At 40.9% G+C, this 27,266-nt stretch overlaps 3 protein-coding genes across 7 annotated transcripts in view; 2 read left to right on the forward strand and 1 right to left on the reverse strand.

Annotated features, from left to right (window-relative positions):
* LOC120593392 (uncharacterized) overlaps window positions 1-12,774 on the reverse strand; it is a 39,589-nt gene extending 26,815 nt beyond the window's left edge. Inside the window, exons 1-2 of the mRNA XM_039851201.1 lie at window positions 12,674-12,774; window positions 12,210-12,583 (exon numbers count right to left, since the gene is read on the reverse strand). Coding sequence (XP_039707135.1) covers window positions 12,210-12,583; window positions 12,674-12,774 — 475 coding nt within the window. The remainder of the gene's footprint in view (window positions 1-12,209; window positions 12,584-12,673) is intronic.
* On the forward strand, window positions 12,273-24,441 carry TRIM39 (tripartite motif containing 39). Of its 5 annotated transcripts, XM_039851115.1 has the most exons (8): window positions 12,402-12,498; window positions 13,136-13,185; window positions 14,576-15,035; window positions 16,037-16,132; window positions 19,566-19,796; window positions 20,987-21,009; window positions 21,595-21,710; window positions 22,436-24,441. In XM_039851115.1, exons 3-8 carry the CDS (start codon window positions 14,583-14,585, stop codon window positions 22,981-22,983), a joined length of 1,467 nt encoding a protein of 488 aa, XP_039707049.1. In that variant the 5' UTR covers window positions 12,402-12,498; window positions 13,136-13,185; window positions 14,576-14,582; the 3' UTR covers window positions 22,984-24,441. The 5 variants fall into 5 exon arrangements, with proteins under 5 accessions (XP_039707050.1, XP_039707047.1, XP_039707049.1 ...); XM_039851116.1 differs by lacking the exons at window positions 12,402-12,498; window positions 13,136-13,185 and adding an exon at window positions 12,273-12,390; XM_039851113.1 differs by lacking the exon at window positions 13,136-13,185 and having other exon boundaries at window positions 12,379-12,498.
* Window positions 24,442-24,620: 179 nt separating this feature from the next.
* On the forward strand, window positions 24,621-27,204 carry RPP21 (ribonuclease P subunit p21). The gene is made up of 5 exons (XM_039851129.1): window positions 24,621-25,643; window positions 25,717-25,817; window positions 25,912-25,994; window positions 26,793-26,918; window positions 27,066-27,204. The coding sequence occupies exons 1-5, from the start codon at window positions 25,587-25,589 to the stop codon at window positions 27,161-27,163; spliced, it is 465 nt and encodes a 154-aa protein (XP_039707063.1). The 5' UTR covers window positions 24,621-25,586; the 3' UTR covers window positions 27,164-27,204.
* The last annotated feature ends 62 nt before the right edge of the window (window positions 27,205-27,266 follow it).

Here is a 27,266-nt window from a genome sequence, read left to right on the forward strand (position 1 = left end):
ATACATATGCAAAAAGAAAAAACAAAAAACAAAATACCTCAATACCTCACAACTTAAACAATACAGACCAAAATGTAAATCGCAACTTATGCAACTTCTAGAAAAAAACAGAGAAGAAAATCTTCATAATCAAGAATTGTATAAAGATTTCTTAGGTACTATACCTAAAGCATTATCTATAACAGAAAAAAAATGATAAATTGTATTTCATCAAAATTAAAACCTTCTCCCAAAGCAATCTATAGATTCAATGCAATCCCTATCAAAATACCAATGGCATTTTTCAGAGAGCTAGAACAAATAATCCTAAAATTTATATGGAGCCATAAAAAACTCTGAATAGCCCCAGCAATCTTGAGAAAGAAGAACAAAGGTGGAGGTATCACACTACCTGATATCAAACTATACTACAAGGCTACAGTAATCAAAACAGCATGGTACTGGCATAAAAACAGATATATTGATCAGTGGAACAGAATAGAGAGCCCAGAAATAAATCCACGCCTATACGCTCACCTAATATATGGCAAAGGAGGTAAAAATATACAATGGGGTAAAGACAGTCTCTTCAATAAATGGTGTTGTGAAAACTAGACAGATAGATGCAAAAGAAAGAAACTGGACCATCTTCGTACACCGTATACAAGAACAGACTCAAAATGGATTAAAGACTTAATGTAAGACCTGAAACCATAAAAGAAAACATAGGCAGTAAACTCTCTGGTATTACTAACAGGAATTTCTTTTAAGATGTTATCTCCTTGGGCAAGGGAAACAAAAGAAAAAATAAACAAGTGGGACTACATCAAACTAAAAAGTTTTTGTACAGCAAAGGGAACCATCAACAAAACAAAAAGACAACCAACTGTTTGGGAGAAGATATTTGCTAATGATACATCTGATAAGGGTTAATATACAAAATATATAAAGAACTTATACAACTCAACAACAACAAAAAAAACAATCCAATTAAAAAATGGGTAGAAGACCTGAACAGATACTTCTCCAAAGAGGAAATACAGATGGCTAATAGACATATGAAAAGACGCTCAAGGTTGCTAACCATCAGAGAAATGCAAATTAAAACAACAATGAGATATCATCTGACACCTGTCAGAATGGCTATCATCAATAAATCAAAAAACAACAAGTGTTAGTGGCATTGCAAATTGGTACAGCCACTATAGAAAACAGTATGGAGGTTTCTCAAAAAATTAAAAACAAATATACCTTTTGACCCAGCAATTGCACTTCTGGGTATTTATCCAAAGAAAACCAAAACAATAATTTGTAAAGATCTATGCACTCCAATATTCATGTCAGCACAATTTACAATAGTCAAGATATGGAAGCAACCTAAATGCCCATCAACAGACAATTAGATAAAGAAATTATGGTTCATATATACAATGGAATATTACTCAGTCATTAACAAAAAATGAAATCATACCATTTGCAACGACATGGATGGATCTGAGGTAATTACGCTGAGTGAAATAAGTCAGAGAAAGATAAATACCAAATGATTTCACTTATATGCAGAATCTAAGGAACAAAAAGAACAAACTAATCGAAAACAGACTCACAAATAGAGTGGACAGTTTGGTGATGGACAGAGGGATGGGAGTTGTGGGGCTGAGAGAATGGGGTGAAGGGTTAAAGAACAAATTAGTAGTTGATAGCTGGTCACGAGGATGAAGAGCACAGCAGAGAGAATGCAGTTAGCATTAATATGATGGCTAAGTGGAGCGCCAGGGGAGGGAGGGAGCAATTGGGGGGATCGTTTTATGAACTATATAGATGTCTAACCAATGTACTGTATATTTGAAACTAATTTAAATAAATTTTTAAAAAATTAAAACCTTCTGCTCGTCATAAGATACTATCAAAAGAATAAAAGGATAAGTCACTGCCTGGGAGAAAATATTTGCAAAATACTTATCTGATTAAAGGACTCATACCAGAACACTCTCAAAACTCAATAAAGAAAACTCCCATTAAAAAAAATAAAAGTCAAAAGATCTGAACTGACATTTCATCAAAGAAGACATATGAATGGTAAATAAGCACACTACACACCAATAAAATAATGAAACAAAATAACAAAAAAATTAAAAAAAAACTGCCAACACCAAGTACTGGCTAAGATATAAAACTAGAACTGTCACACATTATGGGTAGGAATGCAAAATGTTATAGACACTTTGTAAGTTTAGCAGTTTCTTAAAAAGTTAAGTATAGTCTAGGGCCATGCCACCCTGAACAAGCCCAATCTAAGCAGGGTCAGGTCTGGTTAATACTTGGATGGGAGATCACCTAGGAAGACCAGGTGCTGTAGGCATAAAAAAAAATAAAAAAATAAGGAACTGTAAACTGGCAAGGTCCTTGCAATCTGTGAGGTCAACCAAGGGTTACCTCACCTAAAAAAAAAAAACAAAAAAAAAACTGAGTATACACTTATCCTATAACCCAGTAATCCCATCCCTAGGCATTTACCCAAGAGAACTAAAAATTTATATTTACCCCAAAACCTGTAAGCCAATGCTAATAATGGCTTTATTCATAATAGCCCCAAACTGGAAACAATGTCCTTCAACTGCTGAATAGATAAACATTGTGGTAAAACCCTACAATAGCACTCAGCACTAAAAAGGAACGAACTAATAATACATGAACAACATTGATGAACTTCAAATGCATTATGCTAAGTAAGCATTGCATGGGGGTCTCAAAAAACAATGTTTCCCTATGTGAAATAAGCAGAACAAAATGGAAACAAGATTATTCTGTGAAATACAGTCAATCGGTTTTAATAAGTGATCCACCTTTATTTGTTAGTATGTAACTTCTGTGGCTATAACTGAGACTCCAAATAAGAGGTTTATATAAGCTAGATGTCCAGTTCACAGAAGGTTCTGTTGGAGGTAGTCAGCAACACAGGCTCCTTCAACATTCTGCTCTGGAATCTGTAAGGCAGCAGTTCCCAAACTCTGCTGCACATGGGAACCATTTGATTTTTAAAAACAATGATGTCTGGCTCCCACCCCCAGACATTCTTATTTGATTGGCCCATGGTATAACCTGGGCACTGGGATTTTTAAAAGCTCCCTAGGTGATTCTAATGTGCAGCAAAGTTTGGGAATTAGTGCTCTAAGGAATTGTTCACATCCCCATGGTCCAAGATGGCTTATCACACACTTGCATTCTGAACAGTGAGAAAGAAGTGGGCATGAACCAGAAGCTGCACTCATCATTTCTGCTCATATCTCACTGGCCAATCACATAGCCATACCTGGCTGCAGGAGATGCTGAAAAGGTCATTTTTATTTCAGTCAGCCATGTGTTCATTTAAAAATACTTTTATTAGACAAGAAGAGGACAGATATTGGGAGATAACCAGCAATCTCTTCCCCAACTTCCTCTCCCTCTTTTTTTGCAAACATAAGCAGTCCAATCTGGATCTGCCAATCCTTGGGTTTGAAGACAGAACTTGTAACAGGCTTCTCTGACTTTGTCAGGTATCTTCCATCAACACGTATATGGTGCCAGAGATTGTAAGAAATCATCCTCAGACGGTGGAAGATCCAAGTCTGATGAAATACATATCAGATTGTCTACTCTAGAAAATTCCTGGGTTTTCACCTGAGTGATGTGTTAGAGGAGTGAACTGTTCTACTGGCCAAAGGAAGGCAGCAACATCCAAACTCCATGTTCACTGTCACATGAAAGGGCTCTCTCTCTCTCCAATGAAGTCTAATACTGCCTTTTCTCTACAAAGTTAACACCACACTCTCTTCTTAATATGCACTGCTCCTTTATAACATATTCCAAGAGCACACAGTAATCCCTGAAGAACAAGAAGGTGGAAAGACTTTTTCTTATTAGCTATCAAGAATTACAGTAAGGTTACAGTTATTAAGACAGTGTGGTATTGGCACAAAAGCAGATACAGGTAAATATAGATAAGTGATTGTTGACAATTATGATACCACAGAGTAGTTGGGAGAAAGAACAAAGCAGAAGGCATCACATTTCCTGATTTCAAACTATATTATAAAACTATAGTAATCAAAACAGTGTGGTACTGGAATAAAAAGAGACATATAGACCAATGAAATCAAATGAAGAGCCAGAAATAAATTCACACATCTATAGTCAACTAATATTTGACAAGAAAGCCAAGAATACTCAATGGAGAAAAAAATCTCTTCAATAAATAGTGCTGGGAAAATTGGATATTCACATGTAAAAAAATAAAACTAGACCCCTATCTTACATCGCTAATAAAAATTAACTTGAAAATAATTAAAGACTTAAATATAAGTCCAAAAACCATAAAACTCCCAGAAGAAAACACAAGAAAAAAGCTCCCTGACATTGGTTAGGGCAATAATTTTTTAGATACAACACCTAAGGCACAAGCAACAAAATAAAAAATATACAAGTGGGACTACATCAAACTAAAAAGCACAGAAAAGAAATGACAACCTATGGAATGGGAAAAAATATTTGCAAACCATATATCTGATAAAGGGTTAATATCAAAAAATATATAAACTCATATAACAGCAAAAAAGTAATAATAATCCAATTAAAAAAGAGGCAAAGGACTTGAATGGATATTTTTCCAAAGAAGGCACATAAATGGTCAACAAGAAAGAGTGCTTGAAATCACTAACCATCAGAAAAATGCAAATCAAAACCACAACAGATATCACCTCATCCTTGCTAGAATGGCTATTATCAAAAAGACAAGAAATAACAAGTATTGATGAGGATATGGAGAAAAAGGGACCTTTATATATTGTTGGTGGGGATGTAAACTGGTCCAGCCACTAAGGAAAACAGTGAAAGGGTTCATCAAAAAACAAAAAAAAATTAAAACTAGAACTACCATATGATTCAGCAATTCCACTTCTGGGAATATATGCAAAGGAAAACACTGTGTTGAAGAGATATCTGCACCCCATGTTCACAGCAGCATTATTTACAAAAGTCAAGATAATAGAAACAACCTAAGTGTTCAGTGACAAACAAATGGATAAAGATGATATGGTACATAATACAACAGACTGTTATTCAGCCATAGAAGAGGAAATCTTGCTGTCTACAACAACGTGGATGAAATCTGAGGGCATTATACTAAGTGAAATCAGTCAAAAATGAGAAAGACAAATACTGCATGATATCATTTATATATGGAAACTTAAAAAAACACACACTCATAGAAAATATATCAGATTGTGGTTACCAGACACAGGGGCCAGGGCTAGGGGAACTGGATAAAGGTGGTCTCAGGTACAAACTTCAAATTATAACTAAGTACTGGGGATGTAATCTACAACATGAGGACTATAGCTAATACTATGTATGGTATGACTGAAAGTTGTTAACAGAGTAAATCCTAAGAGTTCTAATCACACACACAAAAAAATTTTTTTTTTTTTTTTTGGACCTATAGGAGATGGATGTCAACTAAACTTACTGTGATAATCATTTTACAATATACGTAAGTCATTATGCTGTACAACCTGAACTTATACAGTGCTGTACATCAATGTATCTCAATAAAACCAGAGGGGGAAAAAGGAACTTCATAAGAAAAAGGCCAATAACTCAAGAGAAAAAAATGGGCAGCACAGACATTTCAAAAACAGAGAATATCAAATGGTCTATAAACACAGAAAAAGGTATTCAATATCATGTGCAATTATGGTAAATAAAAGATTTTAAAGTGACACCAACAATACTCAGTAAAAATGGCTAAAATTCCAAAGTCTGGAAATATTAAGTGTTGAGAATGTGAAGCAAACAGGGACTCTACACTGATGGTAGGGCTGCTATGAACTAATAAATCTCTCTGAGAAATGGTGCAGAATTATCTACTAAAGCTGAACATATGCTTAAGCAATTCTGCTCCTAGAATTATTCACATTGTAAGCATGCACATGTAAAATATATACATGACTATTCACAGTGGCCAAAAACTGGCAAAGAACCCCAGAATCTATCAATAACAGCATGAATAAATTTGGCACATTCATAAAATGGAATACTGCACAGCAGTGAAAACAAATGAACTACAGCTATAAGCAACAACAGGAAAATAAGAAACATAATGTCAGCAAAAGAAGTATGACATACAAAGGAATGCAAAATATGATTCTTTTTTTACATAAAGATAGATCAGGCAAAACTAAACTATAACATAGCATTTAGGGACATATACTTAGTTGGAAATAAAGCTATAAAGAAAAGCATGGACATAAATAACCAGAGAGGTCAGGGCAGTCCTATCAGAAGGAGAGATTGTGATGAAGAGCTAACTGGCTTGTGGGAGGAGGATTCTGAAGGGCCAGCAATGTTCTATTTGAGCTAGGTGGTAGCTACACAGTGATTTTTTAAATAGAAATATCTATCATGCCACACTCTTTAGTGTTATGACTTTTCTGAATGTGTTAATTTTACAATTTAAAAAAGTACATCTATAACTACCTATCCATCTACCTAGTTTTAAAGTAATTAGGGGTAATAATTATTCTTTATTCTCATAGTTTCCTTGAGAATTCCCCCAAACTGCCCTCCATCCTCACCCCCTGGCCTTGTGAAGACTGACCTAATCAGTGGGGTTTGGAGGAGCTGAGCATGCCTGGCCCAACTCCTTGTCCTTTTTCTCTTCAGACCTTCCACAGAGAGGATGATTTCTCATCTGCTCCCAGCCATAGAGAATCTTAGCTAGCTGCAAGTTCTGATGGTGGGTGTCAGGGAGAGAAGAAGTTGGGGAGAGTAGACCCCCAAATGCCGGGTGGCAAGTTCAATTCAAGGGAGGGTAAGCAGATGAACTAGCTATTTCTGAACTCTCTCTCCAACTGGAGTTTCACATAAATTAATAAAGGTAGTATTTTAGTCCCTCCCTCTTGTTTTAAAACTGGCAGGCAGAAAAGATGTTATTTACTGTGGCCCTAAAATAACAAAAAAGAACAAACAAATGATTTTTTTCCTAGCATAAAAATTCACTATTTTCCTTTCACTACCACTGACAAGCATGGAGTAACCTCCTACATATACTAGAATTCAACTCTTAATCATAAAGCAACAAAATCTGCAATGAAGATCTATATTATCTATATTCAGAATCATAAATGATACTATGAAGATTTTTTAAGTTAGTAATTTACAATCTTAATGAGTTAATTAAAAAATTATAGTAGATGAGGGAGTAGGGAGGCAAAGGAACAATTCAAAATATTACAAGGTGCTAAAATCCCACGCTTAAAGGTATAATATAAAGGCAGAAGTTCTGGAATGAGGCCAAAACATCCATACAAAGAAAAGCAATGTAATGTTCAGCAGGAAAACCACAGGCCTTGCTAGCTGAGATGGTCTGCTTTACCCAATAGAGCTGTAACACCTGTATTCTTCACGGTTTCCTAGCCAAGAAACTAGGGTCAAAAGAAAATTCCTTCTCCAATGCCTTACCGCTCCTGAAAGCAAGCACCGTGCTTCTCATTTTAAACATTTTATTGCTAATTATATGGGAAAGAGGGATCATGAACTTGGGGAATTTATTCCGTATTTATTAAGCACACATGTCATAAAATGTATTAGGTTACTAGGGATAAAGATAAAAGACCATTTTTATCTTTCATGTGCTCAGCCTAGAGAGACAAATAAAGAAAAACAAGGTTAGGGGTGGGGATGCATGTATGGGTGCTATGAGAGCCAGAAGAGAAGTTTAGATAACCAGCTAGAAATTAGAGAAATGACACCCATGTAAAGTTTGAAGAGATAAGAACTAAAACACTGGGGAACTATGTAAAGCTCAGAATGGTAGGTGTATGGGATATGCAGAAGTGAGTGGAGGGACAAAATTGTGTATATTGTGCTATATGGGTAATGCTAAGGTACTAAAGACCTACTGAACAGTGGAGGAAGAAAAATCAATCTGAACTTGAACTGGAAAGGAAAAAAAGGGTCAGAGAGAAGGGCAGCGGTTGAAAGAATTCTTAGAATTCAGTAACAAATTAGTTGTGAGGGGTTAGCGGGGAAAATCCCACGTTTTGTCCTTTGAGGTGGAGTAAACTAGAACTCAGCCAGAATACAAAAACAAAAGTAATCTCTTTTGTTTTGTAAGAAGATAACGTGTTCAATTTTGCACATGTTGAGTTGCAGGTGTCCAAGCTTCAGGACAGAGATATAAGCTGGAAATAAATTTTGAGAATCTTCAGCATACAGATTAGTGGATCTCAAATGTGCTTCTCCGGCCAAATGCATAAGAATTATCTGAGGAAACTTGCTGAAACCATGGAGTGTCAGCAACACTTCAATAATAGTTTTTTAAAAAATTACTATAATTAATAAGAGATTATGATGAGGTCGCAACATGAGATAGTCAAATATCAATTATTTATTCTTAATTCAATAAGCATTGAAGCACCTGATTTGCTTATTAGAAATGGGGAAGGGGGTGGAATCTCCATTTGTAATAACAATAAGATAAAAGAATCTATACAAAGAAAATTGCAGAATCTTATTGAATGAAACAAGACCTGAACACTTAAACAGAAAAACAAACAAGACCAGAACAAATGTAAAGCAAACTACATTCTTGGATTGGGAAGACAATATAAAAAAATGCCAACTCTACCCAAATTAAGTTATATAGTCAATGCTTTTCCATTTAGAATCACATTTTTCTTTTTCTTTGAACAGGAATAGAAAAATATTTCAGAGCTTATACATTTAAGAACATCTAAGAAAAAGTATAAAAATAATAATAAGGAGAGACTTGCCTCTCTAGATTTCAGAAAATAATAAAAAGTGAATGAAATAAAATCTGCAGCATTGCTGTAAGAAGAGATAACTAGATGAGAGGATTAGAATACAAAATCAAAATTCCAGAAATAGATTGCACTATGAAAGAATTTCACATGGCAATTGTGAAATTCTTTCATAGTGCAATCTATTTCTGGAATAGATTCAATGAAAAAAGGATATCTAATAAATGAAGTTAGCACAACTATCCATTCATCTTACCCATCTAATGCACACTGTTCAATACAGTAACCACTAGCCACATGTGGCCACTGAGCACCTAAAATATGGCTAGTCTGAATTGAAATGTGATGTAAATAAAATATACATAAGATTTCAAAGACTTAGTATGAACAAAAGCACATAAAACATCTCATTAATAACTGTTTAAAATTGATTACATTTATAAATATTTTTGACATACGGATTGTTAGTAAAATTAAATTTAATTTCACTTCTTTTTTACTTTTTTTAATGCAGCCGTGACTAGAAAACTTAAAATTGCATAAGTAATTTGCAGTATATTTCTAGTGGACAGGACTGCTCTAGAGAAAAAAAAGATCTTCCTTTTACGTCTTTCTAAAAATAAAGATATAGACAAATTAAAAATATTTTTAATACTGTAAGAAAACCTAGGAAAGTAAATTAAAACCTGAGGGTCGAGATGGATTTACGAACAATGTGTTGCGTGTACGCATGTATGTATGTAGAATATAAGACAGACAATCCAACAGGGAAAACAGGCAAAGGACAGAATTGGAAATAGAAAAACAAATCCCCATGACAAACAAATAACAACAAAAAGATACTCTAAATTACTAAGGAAAAGAAAAATGCAATTCAAGTAACTAAGACATCTCCTTACAGGCTGGAAAAAAATAAAAACATAGATAATAGATATCTCTGAATGGGGATTTGGGAAATGGACAAGCTCATGTACTGCTGCCTAGGAAAATGTAAAGAATAACAGGCTTCTGAAAAATCAATATGGCAATATCCATTAAGGTTAGAACTACACAATACCCTTCAACCCAAGAACTTTTCTCATAAGGACATATATTTAGAGAAACTTTATTGTAATATTGTTTATGCAGTAGCAAAACAAAAACAAAAACAACTAGAAACTAAGTAAATACCTATCTGCTGAAAAATGTATGGAAGGTGCAGAACAAGACCTGTATGCAATCATTAAAAATGTTAAAAAATGTTACAGAAGTTTTTTACATTTGAAAATATCAGTACTGGCTTCACTGCAGGGAAACAGGCTATCTCATAATATGTTGGTGTGGGCATAAATAGGTACAACCTTATGGGAAGGATACTGAAGACTCAATTAGGCATTTAAATTTCCATGCCTTTTGACCCAACAGCCCAACTTCCAGGAATCTGTCCTACTAACATATGGCATGACAATCTAAAGACACATGTGCCAATATATCATGTTGCCCACCTTAATACAATGTTTTATGACAATTATAGCTCAATAAAATTGGAGAAAAAATATAAATGTGCAAGGATGATCACTATAGATTTTAATAAAATTTAAAAAGAATTTAAACGTACTCTAAATAAAACAGCTTAATAAATTACGTCTACACAATGAATAACAGACTTGAAAAAGAATGACGTGGCTATGTTACCGAACTAAAAACATAAGATAGTTGGTATAAAGCATAAAAAGCAAACTAAAGATTATGTTTGAAGTTTTTCGCAATTTAAAAAACGAAAAAAAAAAAGGTGGGGGAAAATTAGATACTTTGCCTTTTTCTAAGAATCTCAAAAGTATGAACAGTTGAACCCTCTCCATTCCCACCTACCATATATGACCTCAGTTTTCTACCTGCACTGCTAATAGAGCCATTTCCTCTACATGACTCAGTAATTTTAAGCTATCTTCTGTTCTCCATTACTAATATAAAAGTAATACTAAAAATGTGTGTTTATAAATATTCATCCCATCATTACAATTCATTTTGCATATGCCTGTGCTGGAAATCCCATGGAATTGTAAAGCAACATTACAATGCTCATCACTCTCCCTACAATGCAAAGCTAAAGAGGCTAGGGGCTTTCAAACTACCCTACCTTAGAATTGAGACGTTTTGTGAACTAGAACAAGTACTGCTGCTAAAATTCTAATGGCCAAACAGCAATGAGGAAGAAAAGTTAAGTGTAATTTTCTCAACTTTATCTTCTTCAGTCATTGGCTACCGAAAAATGAAAAGTGAACAAAAAGCAAACAGTAAAAAACAAAAAAAGTAGACTAATTGTATTTAGTGTGATCAAAAACCTTTATGATTCGTACATCTGAATACTTTTTGAAAGTAAATAGTTTCTGGCTCCCAGGATAAGAGGTTAAACACTGCACAATGTAACCAGCATCACAACTTACACAGGAACGAGTCAGGCCACTGGTCATTTACCTTGGAGGGTACACCAAAATTTGCTCATCTCTTTCAGTCAGCATTCTGCATGCCAAGCGTTGAGGGAGAGAAGGCGGGGCAAGCTGCCTTCTCTACCAGCAGTGTCATACATTCCTAGCACTAACTTATCCCCACCCCCACCACACCTCTATCCCAGCACCTACTCCTCCCCTGCCCCATCCCCCCTCTACTCAGCACTAGCTCCTCCCCAGTCTCATCACATCTCTTTCCGCAGATGCTTCCCCAGCCTCATCTCTTCATCCTCTTCCTCCAAAGTCGCAGGCTGTGAAGCTTCCAGCAGCAGGAGACAAAAAGCAGGGAGGCTATATTGCAAAAACCTGGAGCCCCCATACAAGCACCATCTGCTCTTGCGGAGAAACTCAAGTCACAGCCCCAAAATGGAAAGAACGAGCCTTGGCTCGCATCCAGTTAACGGGCGTTTAGGGCACGCTTGCGGTGGGGCCCGAGCAAGGAGCTGAGGATGCAAAGGTGAGCAGCAGAATCGCAGTACCAGCTCTCTCGGGGTTCCCAGTCCAGCGCGCGGGGTAGGCGGGGGGCGGTGTAGATCATTTCATTAAAGCCCTCATAGCAGGGGTAGGGCAAGGAGCACTTGAAGCCCACGGCTGAGATAACTTACTTAATCCTTGAACAGTAAAAGGCTAACTCTAGTCGGAAGTGACGTGCCAACTGAGACCCGCAGGTCTCCACGTAATTGACGGCCGCCTCAACTATCCACTTTCTCAAACTGGCCTGCAGAGGATAAGTGTAGCTCAAAGTCCGCCGACCGCCCCCTCCCGCCCCCGGCTGCTCCCAGCGCTACCGGAACAAGCCGAGCCTAGGCAGTACCCGAGCCGCAGCCGGGACAAGACAGCCTCGCCTGCCCGCTCCCGTCTGCACCCTGCCGGCAATGGGCTTCAGCAATCAGTCACGCGCATGCGCCGCCCTCTTTCTCCAGAGGATTCCTCAAGTCACCTGGACGACCACGTTTCAGCCACCTGCCCCTCCAGGTCTCTTCTCGTCCTTGATTCTTCCTGCAGGTTCTCACCTCCGGCTGCCCGCCTTCTTCCGCAGGCACCGCTGGGCCCTCCCGCAGCCACCCGCCGACTCCCTGGCTTCCACTGATACGAGCCTCACGGCGTGGCTTCCGCTTCCGGCGAGTATTGTGTGTCGCGCTGTGGGGCGGGGGCGGGGGGAGGAGGAAGGAGGGAGGCAGCGCTCCGGCGGCTCCGCGCCCCGCACTACCGGACCCGAAGCCGGGAAGGTAGGTGCTGTCCCGCCGCCGTGCCCTGGTTCCGGGGTCTGCCCCTGCCGGCCGACTCCGCACGCCGCGTCCCAGCGCCCCGCGACTGCGTCACCAGCCCCCCGCACGTAACCACAGCTGCCTCCGCCCGCCTTGGGCCCGGGCGGACGTTTTGCCGCCCCGGCGACGTCAGCGCGTCCGGCGTTGCTTGGCTACCCCGCCGTTCCCCCGTCCCGCTGCCACTCGCCTCCCCCGGTGAAACTCTGACGCCGTCACCGCGGGTCTCGGCTGCGTCATAGCAACGGGCATCCCATCTTCACGTCACACTCTTCCTCACCTGGACACGTATCCCTCCCTCTCTACCAACCTCCCTCCTCTCCAATTCCCCTGCGCCAGATCTGATGGGAGAAGATGGAGAAGGGGGTGGGACCGAGTTACGGACCACGCTCAGGAGAGGGTCTCAAGGTGGGAACTCGGACAGTGGTAGAAACAAAATGAGGACGTGCCTGTAGTTTGCCCTTCTACAGAGACACGAGGAATAAAGGGGAAGAAATGACCAACCCAGAGGCGCCCAAGGCCTCACTATGGCTGTAGCTCCAAGTCCTCTCCATACTTCCCTAACCTTTTCCCCATTTCTTTCTCATCACTTCTTTGCCAGTCTAGATCCCTGCTGGTCCCTAACTCTGCATACAATTCAACTCACCCCAGGTGAGGGGGCCACCTAATTTCTAGAAGGTTGGGGAAAGAGCGGGATCACTGAGCGGGATCACTAAAAGTTGGAGTCCCATAGGTGGAGAAAAATCATCCAACTGAACAATCTCTCCTGGTTGAGGGAAGAAATTGAGGTCCAAATAAGTTACTACTACAAATTAAACACTTTTCATATGTGTCATCAGTGTATACAGGAATAATCAACTCATTATATGGCTACTTCTCTCTCAGTGTATAGACCTACTAAATTTCTTCCTTTCTGTTGGGTTCCTCGGAGGGAAGGGAGGAGAGACAGGAGGGGTTATGGAGAGAGAGAAATAAACCATTTCATGGATAAAAGTGGTGACATTTTAAGGATAGAGTATAAGACCAGCCTTCTGCTTTATAAATCTCTTTGATGCATTTCCAATTCTTTTCAGGCTTCACTTGAGGGAGGTTTTTGATTGCCTTCCTTTTAATTCACAAGCACTCCAAAACCTATTAGTTGGAAGCACAGTACAACCAAGGAATTGATTGTTGATAGCTATTTTATGAGACTCTAGTTCCTGCTTAATATTTAAAATAGATTTTTTTTTTTTTTAGCCTTCTTTTCAAGAAATTATTAGCCTGGGCTCAGTAATACACTCTTTAGTATAGTTGTCACGAATTTGTCACTTTTTAGCAGTTCCAAATGTCCAAATGCACACAAATAGAAATGAGATGTTGTGTGAATCATTTCATTCCAAGAAGAGGGCACACTTCTTCTAAGCTAGTCTGACAAAAGAAAGAATAATTTCAAACTTTCCTGAAAAGAATAGGTTTTACCCTTGCGTAATTTCATTTATTACCATTTGAAAGAATGAGAGAACAGTGGCAGAGAATCAAGCTTAGGTTCCAAAGGACTATTGTAATAAAACTCTTCTGTAACATTAAGTTTTAAAATATACCTACTTTAAGAAATCTTAATATTTTGACTTTTATGGCATTTTTCAGTTTCCCAAACTCCTTTCTCATCTATTAGAAAAATATGTCAAATTGAGGATACATTGGTCTGGAACTATTGGTTTAAAGATACAGATGGGATAAGCCTGGGTGGGGAGAAATATATTGGGCTGGACTTGAAGGAAGCCTCTGTTTCCAACAAGAGAAAGCAGAAATAAAGACAGAAGAGATTGAGGGTTGTGTGTCAGTTTGATGAAGAGGAAAGAAAATTAGATTGGTGCTGGGAGTCACAAGTTTTAGAAATGCAGAAACAACAGAGAGGTTGAATCTAGTGGAAGAGATGTAAAATACCAAGATAAGGCTGAATCTGCATAGGATTTTACATGGGGGTAAGTGTCAGGGCAGGAATGCAAAAAAAATTAAACCTCCAACTAACATTTTTCTCTGCCCTCTTCCTATCCCTAAGTTAAATAATGGCAGAAACAAGTCTCTTGGAGGCTGGAGCCTCTGCAGCCTCCACAGCTGCAGCTCTGGAGAACTTACAGGTAGAGGCAAGTTGCTCTGTGTGCCTGGAGTATCTGAAGGAGCCTGTCATCATTGAGTGTGGTCACAACTTCTGCAAAGCTTGCATCACCCGCTGGTGGGAAGACCTAGAGAGGGACTTCCCTTGTCCTGTCTGTCGAAAGACATCCCGCTACCGCAGTCTCCGGCCTAATCGTCAGCTAGGCAGTATGGTGGAAATTGCCAAGCAGCTCCAGGCTGTCAAGCGGAAGATCAGGGATGAGAGCCTCTGCCCCCAGCATCATGAAGCCCTCAGCCTCTTCTGCTATGAGGACCAGGAGGCTGTATGTTTGATATGTGCAATTTCCCACACCCATCGGGCCCACAACGTCGCGCCACTGGACGATGCCACACAAGAGTACAAGGTGGGGAACTAGATACATGATGTCAACATGGGGCAAAAGGGAGGAACACAGAAGCGGGGCGGGGCTCCCCAGGTAGAGGATCATAAACTCCTGAGGGCAAGACTGTGTCTGGTCCTCACTCTGTAGTCTCAGAGCTGCATACACAGAGTGCACGTAGTACATCTGATCAGTTATCCTCAAGCATGAAGAAGAGCAGTAGTGAGGAGTACTCCAAAACTACTCTCTGACTTTTCTAACATATTTGAGTATGTGTGGTCTTGGAATGTATCATATTTTTCATAAATGAATGAAACCACATGGAGAAGATCAAACTTCGGAAAAACTGAAAAGTGGTCTGATTTCCTCATTCTGTCTCCCTACTCAGAACGTCCCTTTTCTTCCTATTGGTATTGAGAATAGGGGAACAACACTTTAGACTAATTGCCACCGGAAGCTGAACCAGCCTATTGTTTGCTTCTTCCCCAGATAATAGATAACATGACATCTGGTTTAACTTATCGCTGGGACATAGTAAATGAGTAACAGAAACTAGAGATTTTAATTTCTCAGCACTTTATCACGTACTTTGCTTAATTATGTTAATAAAATCTTGGAAATAAGATTTAAGGTAGTTTATAAGTAATTAAGATTTTATTATATTTTTGGGTGGTTAGAGTTGGATGGGAGGGCAAGTTTAAGGAAAGATATCAGGGTATAGAAGGTCACCGACAGTAATAGGCAGTTACTTAACATAGAAAATAGATAGGGTTGGTGACAGCTGTACCACTGAGATTCAGTGAGAGGAAAGTTTGGTGAGCATGGAACATGATGGGGACAGGCTGGTGGCAGGAGGAGAGATCTGTAAGAAGTTTACACCCCCAAATGACAAACAAGGAAAGGAGTTGGGTCAAGAGGTGGTGAGGTGGATAGGGTGCAAACAGCTGGATTATAACAAATCATCTCTGAATGTAAGATATGCCAGCCAACCCCAAATGCCACCTCTCCCACTTCCCACCCTTCAGGAAAAACTGCAGAAGTGCCTGGAGCCTCTGGAGCAGAAGCTGCAGGAGATCACTCGTTGTAAGTCCTCTGAGGAGAAGAAGCCTGGAGAGCTCAAGGTAAAGGCAGGTGATCCCATTTGGCAGGCAATTAACCAGACATTAACCACACATTATTTGATCCAGTTTTAACTTTTTAGAAAAATACTGTTCTCTCAAAAATGACATTTTCTTAGGCTTGATTGTCACTAAACATTATACTTAAATTACTTGTCATAAATTAAGTATTGAGGAGAGGGATGTAAGAGGTGGCAAACTTTGGACAGACAAAGTTTTACATCTGGCGAATTGGGAGAGTTCATGTCCATTGGTCTCCTTTTCTTTGTATAGCAGGGAAGGAGGCTATCGAGAGTGCAGGAATAGGAGTTTCTTAGAGGCACTGAGGAAAGGAGAATTGGGCAGGTTCACTGGGAAGGAAGGGAAAAGGAGATGACCAAGAGCTCCCAGAAGAACTGCCCAATAACATTAGGACCACATTCTCTTGTGTTCCTAGAATGTTCTTCCCCTCCTCATCCTATTCTTCAGGCAGGGAAAAAGTCACTTCCTGGCAGCTTTTCCTAACCCTTCAGAAATTAGCTTTCTTAATTTTCATTCAGTTTTGCACCTCTTTCATAGCATTACCATATTCATAGCATGGTATTTTGGTACCCACCTTATTTTTGCTATTGGACAGTGAACAAACATTAAAAGTAGTGGTAATAATAATTAGGATTTATTGAATTCTGTGCACTAATTCCTTGGATGTCCATTGGCATTCCAAACTTACAGCATTATATTAGGTCTTAGGGTTCTGCCCAGGTTGGACTTCTGAGTTCAGGCTAAACTTGGTACAAGAGGGACACGGAGGAGCTACAAGACAAAGGGAAGAGTGTCCTGGAGGTCGTCTTTGTCAAGGGTGAACTTAGAAACCTTGTAAGGTAGGTGTTATCACCCCCCAGTTTACACAGGAGGAAACAGAATTTAGATAGTCCAAGTCTAGTCCAAGATCATATAGCCAGTTTGTGGTAAAACCAGGGATACTCGTTCTCTATGAACCAATAAAATTTGTTAAGCTTCCAGTGTAAGCCAAACCTCTATTTGACACTGAAGAACAATAATGAGCAAAAACACAGTCTCTACCCTCCTTGGGCTTATAGACAAGTAGAAAAAATAAATAATGACATGGAACAAAGAACATAGTTACAAGTTCATAAGAACACAATGTAGAAATTTGACCTCATTAAAGAATTCCAGAAGAAATAATGAGCTTTTGGTGTTAAGATTTAGAGATCACCAGAAATACATAACATTCTTTATACATTTTAACAAAGGAAGCATTTGAATTTTTTAAAATCCGAACTAATTTTGATTGCAAAGGTGAACTTTAAATAAAAATTTTTTATCTTTTGGAGGGCTCCTGAGAAACTTAAAATATGTGAAAACAAAGTTTTTTCTCACTCTTTAACTTTCTTCTGCCTGTTGATCACCTCCGAAAGGTAAAGAAGAGAGAGAAGAATAAAATTTTCTTAAACACTCTAAATACTTAAACAGAACGGCAGTGTTTCTAAAAATACAAGTTATCATTTCAGTGGTCTTAGAAACTACCACCAACCTTTTTGTGACCATTTGAATTTTCCTTCTCCCTCATCTCCACCTCCAGAATCAGACCCTTTTTAAAATAATTTATAATTAACCATGCTAAAATGAAAATTATTGATAAAATTATCTACATAATTTTAAAAATATGTCATGCCCAGATATATTATAATACAACATTAAAAAGTAATTTATAATAAATCTGTGTAATATTTGGACATGACTACTGTGAAAAATACTACAGTGTAGTTTTATCCTTGCACCTTCATGTGACATTATCAACAATGCAACAAATACAAATTCAGACGGAAGTAATTGTGTAGTAATGTAGACTCGGATACCACAAGCAGCTTAGCTGTTGGTGATGTGATTTTTCAAAATGATAAATAACTTTTGGTAAAATTCTAAGAAAAAAATACAGTCTTATTCAGCCATTTCTGAAAAAAGTAGGTATAGTACAACTGTATAAGAATTACTGTTTATATTTAAAATGGTACTCAAGTTCAGGCCTGTATTTTTGAACATCCAGCAGAACATTAGAAAATGGTGCTGGACAGTTTATCTTGCAGGTTTGTCTCACACATTGGAGGAGTGCTAGCATATGTTACAAGAGTACTCCCAATCATGGCAAAAAAAAAAATAGTCCCCATTTCCAAAATATGCCCTACAAATATAGAGTGAAAAAAAAAGAAGGGATTATGGGATTATGTGAGGGAGAGCCCTTTTGCTTCCTATTTACCACAGTTAGGAATCGTAAATTCCACCATTCATCACCCCGAAACACACGTACACTGTGCTTTACTTCAGGGTAAAATGTTGTGGGAATATATTTTGTTCTAATGTGGGCCTAAGAGGACAGCAGTGGAATGGGAAGAAATAGCAGCTCTAGAACTGGAACTGATCAGCCTCGCCTGGCAACTAGCTTAAAATCTGGAAACACCAGGCTTGTAAGACACATCCTGGCTTTGGGGCCCCACTCTCTTATTAACCCTCAGCCCTACCTTTCAGTCCCTGTCTACTTCCTCTTTCCAGAATCTCTGCTGCTCACTTTGCTCCCTTCTTGGGTTGATTCTTCCCCATCAGCCACATGACACCTAGAGAATCCTTCTTTGAGGAGATCAATTCTTGTTGCATTAGAGATACAGAAGGAGGATGTGCTTGCTGATAACCTCAGAAAGGGTTAAGACTGATGTTTGAGTCCTATATTATCAAATTTCAGGAAAGTTAGGTTCAAGTCTATTTGCTGGCTGAGAGAAAGCATGTTTCAAATTTCAAGAAACTTACTAAGAAACCTGTTCCTGGGATGGCAACTGTCAGTTCCCTGAAGTGACTTGAAACTGCTTAACAGGTTCAACTCTGAAGTTCACGTGTATATTTTGCAAAAGCCCCTTACCAAAATCTTACTTACTTACTTTTCCAGTTGGTTCTATCTGGTAGATGTTTTTATCAAGTAGATGTCTTACAATATACAAATGATGACAATCATATATTAACTTTCTGGTATTTGTACTTTCCTTTTCTTGACAAATTGTATTAGCTAGAAGTTTATCATCAGATATGTCAGATATTTTTGATATCTGAAATAGTTTGTCATTATTGAGTTCTTATATTTTTATTTTGTTTTACTAACCCACGAAAGTACAGCTTTTTTAGAGGTTAACATAATTAAAGAAAATTAAAACTTTTGAAACATTGATTTTTTTTTTTATCTCCCTGATGGTTCTTCACTCCCAAGTCATTAGTGGGGGTAACAATGGGAATGGAGCCATTTTTTACAAAAGAAAACTGCAATTGAGAGAAACATGAGTGTCCTGTTAAACTATTTCCAATGACACTGGAATCTTTGTTAATTAATACACATGGCGGGTATGGAAAGGCACTGGCCCTGCTAAACATAACACCCTCCCTCTTTTCTCAGAGACTGGTGGAGAGTCGCCGACAGCAGATCTTAAAGGAATTTGAAGAACTTCATAGGCGGCTGGATGAAGAGCAGCAGATGTTGCTTTCACGACTGGAGGAAGAGGAACAGGACATTCTACAGCGCCTCCGAGAAAATGCTGCTCACCTTGGAGACAAGCGCCGAGACCTGGCCCACTTAGCTGCCGAGGTGGAGGGCAAGTGCTTACAGTCAGGCTTCGAGATGCTTAAGGTTCGACCTTTGCCCCTGCATAGCCCCTCAGGTCGAGCGCAGTATAGCTTTGCACAGGTTGTTCTGTCAGCCCAGGATACTCACTCTGCTCTGCTCCTCTAAATCCAGTTCTTTGTTCTAGACATACTCAAAGAATCTATCTACCGAAAGGCTTCTCTGATTTCTCCCATTCCCTTCTATCATTTCTATGTTCTTATGTCTTGTCAACAATTATGTGCTTAATTTGTACCAAAGAAAAAATCCACTCTTTTGAAAGGAGTGAAGTCTAGTCTGAATACGTGAAAAAAAACTATGCATTAAAAATTGTGTAAATGCAGTTACCATTACTTTTAAGTCCTGGAACTTGATTTACCTAGTGCTAAGAAAAGAACAGAAACCTAGTTTGAAGGACAATTGAAATTATGTATAAATAATATATTGTTTTTGATATGTAAATGGTGCCTCTAAAATGTTTGAAATAATTTGTTCTCTTAAGCAGATGAATGGTGTTAGCAAGGTTGTAGGAAACATATTTCTTACTTTAGAGATCAGATTGCCAGCATTTGAATCAGTGAGGCTTCGCTGTACATTTATCTGCATGTTAATGTATTCCTTGGTATTTATTCTTATGTCCTTTCATGTATGTGTGTTCTGCCTTCCACATTAAACTGGGAAATCCTTGGGGGGCAGAGATTTGTCTTCTTTGTCTTCTGGACCCCAAGTATTTGCAAATCAGGATTGGCACACAGTTATTAATGTTTACTAACCAATACCAGACGGGGGATACCAAACCGTAACAGGAAAGTATGATTCGTTCCAATGCCACCAGTCTGGAACTATCTGTACTGATCCTCAAGGAGATAGGTGTGTGGTTGGTACTTGGGGGACAGAGTAAAGAGCAGACACAATCCCTGTACCTTGCTTTGCGCTCCCAGTGTGCTTGAGGAACAAAGACAAACACACAAGAAACCATTTGGAAGTGATATAAATTGCCAAACTTCATGATGACCAGAAGTTGAAAGTGGGGATGAAGTTGGGAGAAATGTACTCAGATCCCTCTGGAGCTCTTCCTCTTCCTCTTCCATTGTGACCCTCAGTTTGCCCTATTTCTATTTTAGAGATTTAGGACTTTTGGGAGGAGGGGGAACCTTTTGCCTGCAGGACCCTTGACTACCAGGACCAATATTGCTTTCTTTTCTCCTTCCCTCTAGGATGTCAAAAGTACCCTGGAAAAGTAAGTGATTCTTGCATCTCTTTGAGTGAGTTAGGTCTTGGCTTAGAGACTTAAGGATACAGTAGGAGTTTGGGGAGTAAGGATGCAAAAGTCATACAGCATCTGGATAGGATATGGGAGAAGGTTCATTGCATCCATGAAGCCAGTTAGAAAGTAAATCATCGGGACTAACCGTCCCTTTCCTTTTTCCCTTTGAGCATCAGGACTTCCTTGTTGAGGAAGATACCAAGATAATGTAGGACCAGATTCTACTTGTCCCTGTATGTGGACTTGTGTCCAAGTGAGATGGAGGAAGAAGGGGTTGGAAGAGGGGGAAGGATGATTACCCATTTGCATGAAATATAACAACATTTCCAAAAAGTTCTGGGACTCATTCTTATAAGGATCTGTCAAGGGGACCATATGGCGCTCCATAATTGGCAAAAAAAAAAAAAGGCAGTTCACAAGTATTCTCAGGGTGGAGGGAGAAAGTGGGAGGATGGAGAATTATAGTTTCTCCCTAAAGATGACAGCATCTGAATACACACTCAGCTTGAGCTTCCCCTGACCCTGCCCTTTCTTCCCATATCTCCCTATCCCTCCTAGATGTGAAAAAGTGAAGACCATGGAGGTGACTTCAGTATCCATAGAGCTGGAAAAGAACTTCAGCAATTTCCCCCGACAGTACTTTGCCCTAAGGAAAATCCTTAAACAGCTAATTGGTGAGTTATTCCCAAAAGGAAAGTAGCAGAGAGAAGAAAGCCTTTAGGTCCTACTTTATTGGGCTTCAGTTATCCCTTCTGTCACTTACAGACCCATACCCACACCTACCCCTTTACCTGGCTTTCAATCATTTTGAGTCATAGAACTCAAAGTGAGAAGCCCCTTGAAGGTGTCATCTACTCTTAGGCCCTAACTTTTCTGAATAAGGACCCAAAAAGGTTAAGTATTTTGCCTAAACTTATCCCCTTTTGAGAATGAAAGGGAATGTCATTATTATTTACTCAGAGAAAATAATCATAAACCAAGACTGTTCCAGGAAAACAGACACCTGGTCAGGCAATCCAGAGATCCCGATGATGTCTTCTTGGTATCCTTCTTAACATTTTCCATTCTTTCTGGCCCTTGGGCTGTGCCTGATGCTTCTCTACACAGTGAGCTACATAATGATGTCAGAGGGTATGGAGGAAGGACCAGGCAGGAGCCTAAACCACCAACCCTTGCAAAGTCAAGAGAGCATTATCTGCCCTTAGGGCTGGGTGAAAAGTGAAGCCAGTGTTCCCTCCCCTCCCTTAGGTGACACCATGGATTGAGGAAATTAATCAAACTATGGTGTTCTGGGGACCTTTAAGGGAACAGGCTCTGTAAGACAGGCTGGAAGAGTGAGGCAGGGGCATTTAGCTATTCCCGTCCTCATCTAGCTCCCCACTGTGGCTTCTCCCGCCAGCGGATGTGACCCTGGACCCCGAGACCGCTCATCCTAACCTAGTCCTGTCGGAAGATCGTAAGAGTGTCAAGTTCGTGGAGACGAGACTCCGGGATCTCCCTGACACACCACGGCGGTTCACCTTCTACCCTTGCGTCCTGGCTACTGAGGGTTTCACCTCAGGTCGACACTACTGGGAGGTGGAGGTGGGCGACAAGACCCACTGGGCAGTGGGTGTGTGCCGGGACTCTGTGAGCCGAAAGGGCGAGCTGACTCCATTACCTGAGACTGGCTACTGGCGGGTACGGCTGTGGAATGGGGACAAATATGCAGCCACCACCACACCTTTTACCCCTTTGCACATCAAGGTGAAACCCAAGCGGGTGGGCATATTCCTAGACTATGAGGCTGGCACGCTGTCTTTTTACAACGTCACAGACCGCTCTCATATCTACACCTTCACTGATACGTTTACTGAGAAACTTTGGCCCCTCTTCTACCCAGGCATCCGGGCTGGTCGGAAGAATGCTGCACCACTTACCATAAGGCCCCCAACAGATTGGGAATGACAGGTAGGGATGTGGAAATAATTGGGGTGAGGCAGGGTCAACAGCTATGGGCCTTCCTTCCTGTGACCTGCTGGAACGTCTTCATGTCTGCCTGGTTCCAGTCCTGAACCACCTGGGAGAAACACCTTCGTTTCTAGAATGGTTTATGTGGCTGAGTAGGTGGGACTGGGCTGGGATGAGAACACAGCTGTGTCTCCCTCCTAACTGTCAGAGCGGGAAGCTGGTTCCCAGGGGATTATCTCCCCTGAAGTCCATCAGGTTTTCTACTGTACAAGCTTGGATTGGGAAGGAAGGAGAGGCTTTTCCAGAAACAAAAAGTCTGGGAGGGTCTGATGTGCTCAAACCAGAGGAGGAAACAGAAACCCCTGTACATCCTTTTAGGGGATTCTTTGACCCAGAATAGTCTTGTTTCTTGAGGAAGAGCACAGGGGTATGTGTACCTCTAGACTGAAATAAAAGTGAATGACAGTTGCTCTCATGGGTCTAGAAGTTGAGAAGTTTTTCTGAGGGCAGAGATTGGGCATCAGGAAGATTACAAGGTCAGGGAAGGGGGCTAAAGGAATAGACTCCTAGATACTAATGGAGAAAGGTTTCTTTGGTCTTCTATTTCAAGAATAAGGTTGCCAGAGTGGGATTGGGCAGAGGTAGGAATGTGGGGAGGAGAAGTGTGAGAAGGAAAAAGAGGAGAACCCAGGTCCCTGTCTCGGCCTTCAGCAGAGCTGGCTTATTGCCTGCCTCCTTATAGTTGATTTTCTCCAAGAAGTCAGTTACCTTGCTCTTTGGAGGCAAGGTGCCAGGGACACTTCAAGACACTCTACCCTTTCACTATTTTCCCAAAGGAACTTGGAAAGGAGAGAGTCAGGTATTAGCGGAAAGAGAAAAGTATTTCTATCCAAAGCTCTGGCCTTACTAAGTAGTTATTCCCAAGATGTCATCCTTATTCTCTGGCTAAGGTTTCCAAGCCAGAAAGGGAGAAAGGAAATGAAGTCGTCTTCATTCTGAGGACAGGGTAGAAGAGGGTGGTATGTAAAGGGAAGGGCCAGATAGGCAACTTCCTTTTGCCTGTGTACATCTGGCCTGAAACTGTTCACAAGCGCCAGTCTTTGGCTTGTTTGCTTCCATCCTTCACCGTTTGCCATTTCCCCTATCAGAGAATGTAAATCATTTAATGTTAGGCCAAAATACACAATTTGTAGGGTACATATGTTGTCAAAAAAGGTAAAGCAATGCATGCCAAACCACACTAAAATGACTTGGACTATCTGCTGCTTGGATAATCGAGTTTACAAAAGATTGGGACAAGAAACTGCAGTTTATTGAGGGCATTTCAGTACCTCCTACCACCTCAACAGGACTTTGTCCAGACTCTCCTCTTACCTTTGTGCCTTGACTGTGGTTCTTTGTGGCAAGATGCTTTGGTTGGTAAAACAGTATGGAACAAAGGATCCACTGAAGTGATCTCTGCGTCGTGTGTTAATTTGACAGTGGCCTGCGTTGATGTATAAGCATGTTTCCAGGGCTTGCCCTTAGTGATTGATCAAGGTCTGTGGTGGGCCTGAGCATACACCTTTAATTTGAGTTTGGGGACACTTGTGAAACTCATCCCAGAAGAGGTTTCAGCTACTTCCTCTGAGCTGGAAGCCTGGTTCCCTGTCTAGCCTGGCAGGGTTTGAGAGGGGAGAGAGGCCTCATCCTCTCCTCACTTAGGCTCCCCTCTCCCTGTCCCAGAGTTCATTCATGTTCTTCTTCCCCTCCAGCTCACATCCCTCTACTTCTGACCTTAGGAACTGGTGGTCATTAACTGTGAGGCAGAGGTAAACACAGGATGCCAAACAGAACAAATGAAAGAGGTCGGAGGGAGGGATTGTGATCTATATGTCTGTATTGGGAGTGGGGGTTGTTTCAGAGGTAGGAGATGCTGTTGACAGGTTTCTGTACTCCAGTACCTAAGACTAGGAATTAGTGAGAATCACCTACTCTATGTTTATCACTGCTTAACAGGAAATGTGCTGCTTCAGTTAAACGGAAAAGAGCTGTGCTTTCTGAGGGCCAAACGTGCTCTACCTTCCCTCTACCAGCCTCATGATCCTTTCCAATTTCACTCTCACTGGCACCAGTACTTTTTTTGAATGTATAACCTCTCCTCCTATCTGTAAATCTTCCAGGTATCTGCATTTGGCTTTAGGAGAGTAGGGCAAACAGCCTAGCTGGGAATAAATTGCACAGAACCATCTCCCCAACCTATCGGCATAAAGAGACCAGTTTTCTGTCCTGATAATGTTCAGCAGTTTAAGATCCTCCCCTGTTCCACCAGCCTCTCCAGCCTCGACCTAATATACATGATCATGGGCTTGAGGAAGACTAGAAGGAAGCCAAAACTCGTAAAGGAACCCTGGGCTTGAATTGCGGAAAGGGTTGGGGGTTGGGTTTACAAACAGATGTGTCTGTGAAACCACAGCGTGGCGCCAGAGTAAAGGCCACCGGGGAATGCCTTACGGGCCCAGAAACTACACTTCCCAGGAGGCCTTGCCCTGACGCCGAGGCGGGGCTATGTGAGGGGCAGAGTCTGACGGTCAACGTGTTTGGGGCTCTCCCATGACTAGATGGCGGGGCAGGTGAAGGACCGTGAGGCTTTCCAGAGGCTCAGCTTCCTGTACCAGGTAAGTCTGCGTAGAGGGCGCACCGAGAGGGTTCTGCTGTTGCCGGGCCCCGAGTGACCGCCCCCCTCCCTAGGCCGCCCACTGCGTCCTTGCGCAGGACCCCGAGAACCAGGCGCTATCGAGGTTCTACTGCCACACGGAGAGAACCATTGCGAAGCGGCTCGTCTTGCGGCGGTGAGACTGGCACAAAGCCTAGCGGAGGGCGGGAAGCGGGAAGAACAAAAGAGTGAGAGCGGGCGCTCGGACCACCTTCTCCCTCCACCCCCAGGGACCCCTCGGTGAAGAGGACCCTCTGTCGTGGCTGCTCTTCCCTCCTCATTCCAGGCCTGACCTGCACACAGCGCCAGAGACGTGAGTGCTTCTGTGGAGGTGGGATGATTGAGGCGCATTGGTGGGGGGAGGGGAAGAGTAAGTGACCGCGTCCTCGCTTTAGATGAGTAGATTGGGCATGGGATTTGCAGGAGCTGGCTTTCTCCAGTTCTGAGTTATGGTGTTAACTGCATTTGGTCATACTAAGGTCTGCGCAGTAGAGAAATGTTGCCTTAAGAGGCAATCTCGTCCATGCATAATAATAGATGTTATTTGGCATCGTGGAAGATATGATTCCCATCATTCGTTCAGTCATACAACAGATATTATTCTAAGATGTGACGAGTATTGTGCTAGATTCATTATTCTCGTTGAAATTATAGTCTGATGGGACAAACGAAGAAACAATTAAAATAGTGTAGAAAAAAATGCTTTAATTGGGGGAGTAGAATGCTAAGTTACTTATGCCGGTGGTGGTGAGATTCATGATAAGAAGAGGAAGTGGGAGATGGAAATTTAGGGATATGTGTTGACTCAGATGAGAGCTGTGATGCTGTCAAGAAAATGAGAGTTTCGGTGCTGGAGTTTGAGGTGCACAAGACATGTAGCTAGTGGAGGAAATGGCAGATGTTGAAGAGTCTTGTTAAGGAGTTTGGCCTTTATCTTAAAAAGTACCAAGAAATTCATAGTTTATACAGAAGCCTGACACTTATCAAACTTGCATTCAAAGTGACGGAGTGGAATTCCTACTAGAAAACAGTGAATGCAAAAACGGTGCAGAAGACCTTTTTTCATTCTAAGCTGAGGCACTCACTTCCTTTTTTCCCACTTTCACCTCAGGCTGCAGGGGACAGCGCTGGACAGTACAGACCTGCCTAACATGCCAGCGCAGCCAACGGTTTCTCAATGATCCTGAGCATGTGCTCTGGGGAGACCGTCCTGAGGCCCTGCTAAGGATCCAAGCAGGTGAGAGGTGGTGGACAAAAATGTGAGATATCCCAGGGGTATGGGGTGATGGGGGACATAGAGCTGAAGAGGACACATAGGTGAGTTCTGAATTGGTTTGAGAGGTACAGCAGTCTTAGAAAACTCTAACTCTGTTCATCCATCCAGATCCCAAACCACCACAGCCCCTGTCAGACAAAGCCCACCTCGTTCCAGCCCACCTTCCTGAGGAAAAAATGCAGCCGCTGAGCTCCAGTCACCAGTGACGGATTCACTCTATCTTCCAAATAAAGTTAATTGTGTTTCACTCTGGTGGTTCTGTTTTGTGAGTATTTCAGCTCTTAATTTCATTTTCTTCTCTCCCTCCCT

The sequence above is a fragment of the Pteropus medius genome, unplaced genomic scaffold, assembly GCF_902729225.1.
Source record: "Pteropus medius unplaced genomic scaffold, Ma_sr-lr_union100, whole genome shotgun sequence".
Lineage (NCBI taxonomy): Eukaryota > Metazoa > Chordata > Mammalia > Chiroptera > Pteropodidae > Pteropus > Pteropus medius.